This window comes from Thalassophryne amazonica, chromosome 12 (assembly GCF_902500255.1).
Source record: "Thalassophryne amazonica chromosome 12, fThaAma1.1, whole genome shotgun sequence".
In the NCBI taxonomy this organism is placed as follows: domain Eukaryota; kingdom Metazoa; phylum Chordata; class Actinopteri; order Batrachoidiformes; family Batrachoididae; genus Thalassophryne; species Thalassophryne amazonica.
Genome location: NC_047114.1, coordinates 26,904,142 through 26,914,399, shown reverse-complemented (window position 1 = coordinate 26,914,399; position 10,258 = coordinate 26,904,142). Strand labels below are relative to the sequence as shown.

The following is a 10,258-nucleotide window of genomic DNA, read 5'->3' as shown; positions in this document are numbered from 1 at the left end:
TGTGCTGTGGTCTGAGTCCACATTTCAAATGGTTTTTGGAAATCATGGACATCGTGTCCTCCGGACAAAAGAGGAAAAAGATCATCCAGATTGTTATCAGCGCAAAGTTCAAAAGCCAGCATCTGTGATGGTATGGGGGTGTGTTAGTGCCCATGGCATGGGCAACTTACACAGCTGTGATGGCACCATCAATGCTGAAAGGTACATTCAGGTTTTGGAGCAACACATGCTGCCATCAGAGCAACGTTTTTTCGGGGACGTCCCTGCTTATTTCAGCAAGACAATGCCAAACCACCTTCTGCACATGTTACAACAGTGTGGTTTCATAGTAAGAGTGTGGGTAATAGACTGGCCTGCCCGCAGTCCAGACCTGTCACCTATTGAAAATGTGTGGCGCATTATGAAGCACAAAATACGACAACGGACACTCCGGACTGTTAAACAACTGATGTCATACATCAAGCAAGAATGGGAAAGAATTCCACCTACAAAGCTTCAACAATTAGTGTCCTCAGTTCCCAAACGCTTATTGAGTGTTGTTAGAAGCAAAGGTGATGTAACACAGTGGTAAACGTACCACTGTCCCAGCTTTTTTGAAACATGTTGCAGGCGTCCATTTCAAAATGAGCAAATATTTGCACTAAAACAATAAATTTTATCAGTTTGAACATTAAAATCTTGTCTTTGTGGTGTATTCAATTGAATATAGCTTGAAGAGGATTTGCAAATCATTGTATATCTTTTTATTTACATTTTACACAACGCCCCAACTTCATTGGGGTTGTATTTGAGTCCGTGCACATGGACAATGCATGTTTAAACTACGGCAGAGCTTCACTGTGTCACTCGTTTCTTCTGTCCACTGTTATCTGGGATCTTCTGAAACTGCAGTTTACCAGCCTGAAAAAGATGTAAATATAATTAAGAATGAAAGCCAAACAAAGATGTAACATGGTGAAGTCAGAAACAGATCACTGACAGAATTATCAGCACTGCTTCCACTGAGCTGGAGTCTTTACTTACTGAACCAGGGGCGCTGATTGTGTTTGGCAGGAATCATCTCCTCAGACTTCTGTTTGTGTGCCTAAAAAAGTAGCAAAAGTCATTTAGAAACTCAGTCATACCCAATGACTAAACACACAGAAATCAGAAAAAGATCAGTCACAGGATTATCAGCACTGCTTCCATCAACATAAGGTGGACTGTTGACTTACTGAAAAAGTCTCAGGGCCCCTTCTCCTTTTTGCTGCAGCACTCTGATGGAGGTCCAGATCAGAGACGTCGTCCATCCTTCGTTTCTTGTTCTAAAAAAACAATGACACAAAGAAATGTAGGCATACCCAAAGACTTAAAGGAGGAATACTTCATACTTAAAGGGGGTAACTCAGGAGGTGATGGTTTGAAGATTAAAGTGGTGGTCTTAAAACTAGATAATCCTGGGTTCAAATCCCTGATGGATTGGGGAAAATCACTCGGGTCCTTGAGCAAGGTCCTTAATCCCAAAATTGCTCCCAGTGTGCAGTTGTGTGTTGCACGTTTGCACTCAGACGTGTGTGAATATGAGGCATCATAGAAAAGCACTTTGACCATATGTGTCAGATGTAAGAGTCCTTTAGAAATGCTGTCCACTTAACATTTAATACAACCTCAAAACAGAAAAAGTTGGCACAAAATGGAAACTGCAGAGATTCTTCCATTTATCTTGATTTTTGTCACTGCAGATTGTTTGAACCCAAGATATTTTTGGCCCAGACTTTTTTTTTCATGCTCCCGTCACACAAAATGAGTCACACGTCCCATGTTGTGACACTTTTTCATTTTTACCGTTTCTAATTCTACCCCTTCCCCTAAACCTAGCCAGAACCCAAACAGACCCCCTCCGCATAATTTCGTGCTCTGTCCGTGCTCCGGACAGATCTTGTGTATAAGAATCAGGAGCCTTAATAATTTCACCAAACAACTAACAAAAGGGTATTTTAAGAAAGTCAAGGGAGCTTTTCAATGAAATAAATGAGACTGACTGAAAGTTTTTATTTTTATTTGCTTTGTCGATATAGTCTCTGGTGATAATGTCGGGCCAGATCTACTGATGTCAGAAACTGAAGCAGCCAATCATGAATAAAGATCAATAAAAGGTGAAGGTACAGATGGCATTACCAGTGAACTGATCAAGACCCTTGGCCAACACAGTTTTTTGGCCAAATTATGTGTGAAGACAGAGAAGGGAAATGGACCAGTGACTTTAGGAGATCTTTCTTCATACAAAAAAGAAGGAAAAGTCAAATGTGAGTAAACGGGGGAGATGGTCTAGTGTTTAATTGCACTTATTTCAAGATCACCCTGCCCATTCTCCATATGATGTGGAGTTGCATCAGGAAGGGAATCCAGATTAAAAGTTGTCTCAAATCAATATGCAGATCCACCACAGATCTACTGTGGTGACCCAGAGTGAAACAAGGGAGAAGCTGAATGTGGCTAACTCATGAACAGTCAAATGGAGGAGCACAGGACAATCAGCCTAATGTCACATTCTGTAAAAATTATCTTCAAACTTCTGACTGAACCTAAAGAAAACAAAGCAAAATACCATTTTGGCAATGATCATTTTGTCTTCTGTAGGGGGGAAAAGAACAAGGAAGGCGACTGTGATACTTACTGTTGGAAGAAAGGAGCATAGAACATGACCAATGTAGAATAAAATGGAGAGATTCTTCCTTTTATCTTGATTTTTGATCGTTTGAACCCAAGATATTTTTGGCCCAGACTCAGTTTTCGTTTCATGCTCCCGTCACACCAAACGAGTCACGCGTCCCATGTTGTGACACTTTTTTTTTCATTTTTACCGTTTCTAATTCTACCCCTTCCCCTAAACCAGGGGTGGGCAATCATGTGCCATGAAGGGCCGAAGCACTGCAGGTTTTCCTTGCTACCAATCACCTCAGCAGGTGATTTCATTAATGTTCAGGTGTTTCAGCAGGTGATTTCATTGACAACCAGGTGGTTATGTTCAAGGGAGAAGCTCAACAGCAACCCACCTGCTGAGGTGATTGGTTGCAAGGAAAACCTGTAGTGTCTCGGCCCACGTTGCCCACCCCTGCCCTAAACCTAACCGCATAATTTCGTGCTCCTGTCACAAAATGAAAAGGTGGCGACCTCGTGATGTATCACAAACCATAAATTTACTTTTTGTGAAGTCATCAAATGTGAGATTAGGTTGGATATTTTATTTCATTTAATTTGCTAATGTACATAATGAACTGCAAAGAGTAACAAAAGAAAAATGGTGGATGGAGCAAAGTGAAAAAAAGTAAGAACTCAACAGCAAAAGGGGGACAGATCTTGTGTATAAGAAAGTCGGGAACCTTCGTAATTTCACCAAACAACTAATAAAAGGGGACTTTAAGATTTGGATTCAAATGGATTTGGTGGAATGTGACACCTTAATTATGTGGTGAAATCATTGGCTCAGCATTGGTTTCAGCCCCATCCTTTGATGAAACCTGATCACTAACACCATCACCTTGTTCTTCAGTGGCTTTAGGTGTACTTGCCTGGAGGCTGCTCGGTCGCTCCTTCTGTCCATCTGACTGAACTTTCTTTTCTGCTTTTCCAAACCCTTCCTCAATTCTTGACCACACAGTCAGCGTTGCTACGGCATCCATGGCGCTGCATCAAAGATGAAATCAGTCAAACCATCCAGCAAGTCTCATGTTTCTCTGATTTAGTAACATTTTCATCACGACACACATGGTCACTTACTAGGAGCTGGTGGGGACGCTGTTCACCAGGTGTGTCATCACTGTAAAGTTGTGTAACACTGCCTGTCTGGGGGTGAGTCGTCTGTCAGCCTCCACATCCAGCAACCCCTCAAGAAGGTGAAGAAACGCCTTCCTGTCTTCAACCTGCCTGGGATCCTCTGGATTCTCACATTCCTGATCGGTAAAGTCAAAGGTTCATCATTTAATCTCACTGAGAGCCAGTAATTGATATGAATTCAGTTTTTATATGTACAGAAGTGACTACGTACCGGCATCAGCTCGTCGAGACTGCTGGGCGTTTCAGATGAGTTCACACACTGGCTTTTGGGAAAACTGCCGAAATTAAACTCTTCTGTTGTCTAAAAACAAAAAATATTGTAAATATTGTAATATAACTTAACAATAGCCAAAAATAAAGCAGAGCATCACTGCAGTACCATAAGTGTCCAAGCTGGTCCCCTGAAGTCCTCGTTCTTGTTAAAATACAGATCTGTGAACAGGCCCATATCGAGCAGCTCATCTCTTGGCTGATCCAGGATCTGGATGATTTTGCTGAGCTGGAGAGAGAATATATCCAATCACATGAGCTGACGTTCTCCTTTCTGTCTTCTCTGGTTTTTGATATTTATCTGTGAGACACTGAAATCCATCACGTTACTCACCAGTTTGTGTGGACAGTTTGTATTAAAGAGGTTCCTGCCCAGATACAAGCAGGCGATGACACATCCCAGGCTCCATACGTCAATGGCCTCAGTGATGGGGAGGCCGAGGACAACCTCTGGAGCCCTGAAGATGAAAGATGAGAGCAACATGCAAGAAATGCTACCAATGTCTAACACAGTGGTGTCCAACGTGTTCCAGAAAGGGCCGAGAGGGTGCAGGTTTTATTTACAGCCACTGACTCCAGCAGGTGATTTCACTGATGAACTCATCCCATCTGCTCAAAGTGATGTCAATCAGTGAAATCACCTGCTAGAGTCAGTGGCTGTAAAGACGACCTGCACCCTCTCTGCACTTTCTGGAACATGTTGGACACCACTGGTCAAAAGGGTAAGAAAACATCTGATGATATGAAACCACAATATATGACTAATAACCACAGAGAACAGCTGTGGATTACTATGTTAAATTCAATGACACAACCTCAGCTGTCACAACTAAAACAAGAACTGTCCAGGATGAACCCACCTGTAACTCACAGGCTGACAGGTCATGCCCCGCCTGACATGGTCAGCTGGAATCGCCAAACCAAAGTCGATTAATTTGACCCGGTATGGCTTTTCCATGTGATCCACGAGCATGATGTTGTCCATTTTGATGTCTGTGTGGATCACACCGATGCTCTTCAGGGCGTCCAGAGCTTGTAGCAGCTGCAGAAGAAGAAACGAACAAATTTATTTTCTGTTGCAGTAATTTGCACATTTCTTGAGTTTGAGATATGGAGTCAAAAGGGATTTGGCCCAGAATATGAATAAAATAGACCTGCCACTCGTGGGTGGGCTGGATGTGTAAAGTTCCAAAAAACTTTTCCCAGCCATGTTCTGTTTGGTTGTTACTTTGCTACGTTCTCACCCTCACAGAGTGACCTTCATAAAAGGTAGAGATACTATGAGCCCACATGCTCATATTCCCATTTGTGTCACCAGCTTGTTGGATGTGCTGCTGAGTCTTTGAGCCTCATCAACAGTGTGCAAGGATTTGTTCTATTTTTTGTGGACCAGCACAGAAACATGGACGGCCCATTTGAAAAGGAGCTAAAAGATGCACAGTTGAAGAAACAGCCATTGTTCTGCAGAATTTCAATTAAACCTTTATCTCTGTCATCTCTACTGACGGTGAATCTTTGGCATTTTATTTCATGTGCATCCACTGCGGCGCATTAAGTCCATATCTTAGATAGTGTAACTTTTATTTTTGAGGGGTCAGATGGACTGGACTCGGCCCGGGGTGGACTACAGTCCAGGCTGTGAGTCAGTGGTGGAAAAAAGTGTCTGTGTGAAGTTTTGTTTGCTGTTGATGTGCTGAAAGTTTGAGAATGATTAAACCCACGTAATAATTACCTGCATGAGAATGATCCTGATGACGGACAGAGGGAGCGGCCTGCAGCCCCTCTCCACAAACACGTCGTGGAGACTTCTGTCGAGCATCTCAAACACCAGACACGGATACCCTCGATGCTCCAAACTATCCAAGAAATGAACAAGATTGTTCTTTCTTGGATCCAGCTGGCGGATTCTGAGCAGCATCTCAAGCTTGAGACAAAAGACAAATTGATGTGATTCAGTCAGATTTCCTCACATACTGTAACACAACAGACAAACTGGAAGAAATATGTCCCGCCTCAAACAGACGTAATCATCACCAGGACTCTGAGGACCTACCTCTCTCTCAACATCATCCAGACAGTTTGTCCTCTTCAGGATCTTCACTGCCACGGGCTCACCGGTGTCTTCTCTGATGCACTTGGCCACTTTACCAAACACACCTTCTCCTTTCACCTCCCGTACGATGAAGCGACAGAAGCGGCCGAGCAGGAGTTCATTCTTCTTCACTAAAGTGTCCTCAGGTTGTGGGTTTTCTTGAGAGCCTGTTGAAAGAAATCAGTGGATTTCTTACATAAAAGTCATCACATGAAAGTGCTGAATTTTATTTTATTTTTTAATCTGTACAGCAGGTCGCTCAGTGGATAAGGAGCTGGTCTGCCACTATGCAGATGTTGGTTCAAGTCCTTTTCATGCTCCCTGTCTGTGTTTTTAATGAAGACACTTCATGTGTATTGTCTCAGTTCACCCAGTTGTCATTGGGTTCCAGCCTTGGCTGGGGAAGTAACCTGTGTCAGACTGGTGTCCTGTCCAGGGACAGTCTCAGACTTTCCTCTGTTTCATGCGACAGAATCCGCACATAAACACCGACACCAACGGGCCTCAGAGCCGAATGTGATTTCATATTAAATGAGAGTTCAATCTGGGAAATGTTTCATAATGGAAAGTGTCAGTATGAAGGCAGTTTGGTTTTGTGTTATTTAAAGCGCCAAACCACCCACTATGCTTCTTTAATGTAGCCGTTCCCAAACTTAAGAATTCCGAAGCCACTTTGAAATCTGGCAATCACCTTTCAATCACAAATTTAAATATGAGATTAAGATGAACTATTAACAGACAATGTATTAAATTTGTTTTTTTCTTTTTTTTTTTTCCTGTTCAGTCTTCAAATAATTCAATATTTTCAAGTCATTGTGACCTTTACTACAAAACTGGAAATCAAATGCATTTTTTTTTTTTTTTGTATTTTGTAAAATGTATTTAAACTGACCTCATGTTCCATTTGCAATACCTTTAAGGTCCACCAGAGGCTCTCCACCCACACTGTGGGAACCACTGTTTTAATACATAAAAATTGCCAAATGTTCTCATGTCATGCAGAAAATATTTCAAAAACATGAATTTTCGCTGACAGATCCGCCCCTGGAGACTGTTCAATTGGACACACAGAGCACTTAGAGACACGTTTATTTTTTCCATTTAACAGCTTAACATGATCTAAACTATGGGAAAGTTGCGTTTTATGGCTAAAAGATGTATTTTAGCTAACGTCGGCTAAATTATTAAGTCTCACGGAACAATGTGACTTGTTACAAGGGCATTTAGCAACTCTGAGACATTATGTAGCTTAATTTCCTGTAGCTATGGAAACAAGGTGAGGTGGTCAGTGTTCACGATTTTCACTTGACTTTCATCATTAAATCAGTTTTTGATAAAATATCACAGTGGCCCTGTTTAAAAATACTCCTGTACAACATGCGTTATTCATATTTGATTCATTTACTTCGTGTAAACCTCCATTTTGATTGGATTCAAACAGGTGACGTAATTTGACCCAATTTAACAAGTAAACAAATCCTCAGAATCACCAGAAAACTTCTTGGATTTAATTAATTTCACGTTAATTGTCTTTAATTTGTGTCATGAATGTGTCAAACTTGTCAACAATCAAAAAAATTTAAAGTTCTGTCAAAATTCTGACTAAAATGTCCTCGACTCGTTCCTAACTCAAGAACAATCTCTCCAAGATTTTATTGTAATTTGAAGACAATTTTTGAGTTTTAGCATCAAGCAGACCCACAGGGACAATCACAAAATGCCCCAAAATATTAAAATGGCTTACATGTTCCACTGTGACCCTTAGAATTTCCAGTTAGTGATGAAATTATATAATATGAAGGCATTTTATCACTTATGACGCTCTTGCACAAATTTATTCTGCTCTTGTTTTAATTTGTGTCAGTACCCAACCAGACCTAATGACTAACTGCCACCAACTGAAATTGAAGCAGACAGGAAGCTTCTCTTAATCCCTTTCAGTTCATGACGTCAGAGCGAACACTGATCACATGTGATTGGACCAACCCAGTCAAAATTCACATGGTTAAAATAAATAAATAAATAAATAAATTAAAAACTTAATAAATAATCAATAATATTAGGTGCGGTACCACTGTATTTTTTGTACATATTTTAATATATGTTTTGAAATAAATGGAAAACAAAGTAATTTAGTAATAATGTTTTTTAAAATGTCCAAATTTATTTGGCAACAAGAACAAAAGAAAATGCTTTCATTAAGTGAAACAAAAAAAAAATACTAACAGAATACTATGCTGGAGACAGTTATTGGCATCCTTTGATGAAGTTAGAATAAATCATCACTTCACAGCCAATTTTCAAGCAGGAGCAAATGGCATTTTGTGGCAGCGGCGTGTTGTCTTGGTACTTCCGATGGCATCTGCATGTGCCACTTCACACACCTGTGTTTCCTGTTTTATTTATTCATTTCAGATGTGTATATGTAAATACATTAACAGGCAATGAAAAAAATAAAAATGAAAGTATAAAAAGGCCTGTAAACGAAACTGAACTGAGTTTAACAGTACAAACATTAAAATAATCTGTACTGCCCCCTTGTGGGAAACGTTGTTTAAAGTTTGAGTTTTATGTTTTTTGACTGGGTTGAGCCACCGTCGTGCTTCTGTGCATTTCCACAGTGTTGAAACCTGAAACGTGTATTTTTGGCACTAGACATACATCTGTCTGTAAGTGCTTTGAAATTTTTGTTAGCTTGCTTTAGATTCCAAAGTGAGGTATTTTAGGATGTTTCCAATTCATATTTGTCCTGAAAATATAAAGCGCTAACAGCGTTAGCTTCTCTATGGCTTTTTCCATGTAAATTAGCATCGTGCTAGCCGCTAGCTAATACAATCGGGTTTTAGGTTCTAACATTTGGTAACTTATATGGATAATTATCATGTAAATACATTGTGTGTGCTATTTTTTCATTCATGATTGTAATATGCATCTTGTTTTTATTGTGTTACAGTGATTCCAGTAAATTACACCAAAACAGCAAGAGGGCTCCTGGATTTTTTTATTGGAGACTGTTAGCTATCTGCAAAGCTGGTTCTGAAACACTAGTAAAGGCAGAATAGTAAAAAGACATGATCAATTACCAGCCAAAAGATGATACAGAAAACAACGCTGCTGTCCACGACCACGAAATTCATGCTACAGTCAGCGACATGGGTGAACTGTGAGAAAGGAGATCCAACTGTTCCAGCATCTCACATGTCAGCATTCCAATGCAAATGTCTTGGCAGCAAAAGTACATGCTAAAGCAGCAGCCGCTCAAGCACAAGCATCATACGCTCAACAAATAGCAGAGATGATAAAAACCCAAGTCCACATCGAAGCTTAAGCTACAAAAAAGAAGGCAGAGCTTAACGCCGACCACCTTAAACTGCATCTACAGAGTCCTGCTGCAGCAACCATCACCGAAGCAGAGGTCCTGGAGGCGGCTGCCTTAGATGAAGTTGAGATACCTGCTCTCCAAACAACAGCAAGGATGTTGTTCAACAAAACCCAGTCCCACCTCCGCCAGCTAATACCCACTTTGACTCTGCACAAGCCATCGCACTATTATCAATCAATCAATCAATCAGTTTTATTTATATAGCGCCAAATCACAACAAACAGTTGCCCCAAGGCGCTTTATATTGTAAGGCAAGGCCATACAATAATTACGTAAAAACCCCAACGATCAAAACGACCCCCGGTGAGCAAGCAGTTGGCGACAGTGGGAAGGAAAAGCTCCCTTTTAACAGGAAGAAAACTCCAGCAGAACCAGGCTCAGGGAGGGGCAGTCTTTTGCTGGGACTGGTTGGGGCTGAGGGAGAGAACCAGGAAAAAGACATGCTGTGGAGGGGAGCAGAAATCAATCACTAATGATTAAATGCAGAGTGGTGCATACAGAGCAAAAGAGAAAGAAACACTCAGTGCATCATGGGAACCCCCCAGCAGTCTAAGTCTATAGCAGCATAACTAAGGGATGGTTCAGGGTCACCTGATCCAGCCCTAACTATAAGCTTTAGCAAAAAGGAAAGTTTTAAGCCTAATCTTAAAAGTAGAGAGGGTGTCTGTCTCCCTGATCTGAATTGGGAGCTGGTTCCA

The 10,258-nt window shown here is 41.0% G+C and overlaps 1 protein-coding gene across 1 annotated transcript; it reads right to left on the bottom strand.

Moving 5' to 3' along the window:
• Positions 1 to 834: 834 nt before the first annotated feature.
• Positions 835 to 7,983, bottom strand: LOC117521184 (homeodomain-interacting protein kinase 1-like). Its single transcript, XM_034182534.1, has 11 exons — positions 7,923 to 7,983; positions 6,140 to 6,345; positions 5,819 to 6,010; positions 4,947 to 5,128; positions 4,421 to 4,544; positions 4,196 to 4,315; positions 4,028 to 4,117; positions 3,760 to 3,932; positions 3,552 to 3,666; positions 1,215 to 1,304; positions 835 to 900 (listed from the first exon to the last, which is right to left on the bottom strand). Exons 1-11 carry the CDS (start codon positions 7,981 to 7,983, stop codon positions 835 to 837), a joined length of 1,419 nt encoding a protein of 472 aa, XP_034038425.1.
• Positions 7,984 to 10,258: the final 2,275 nt, after the last annotated feature.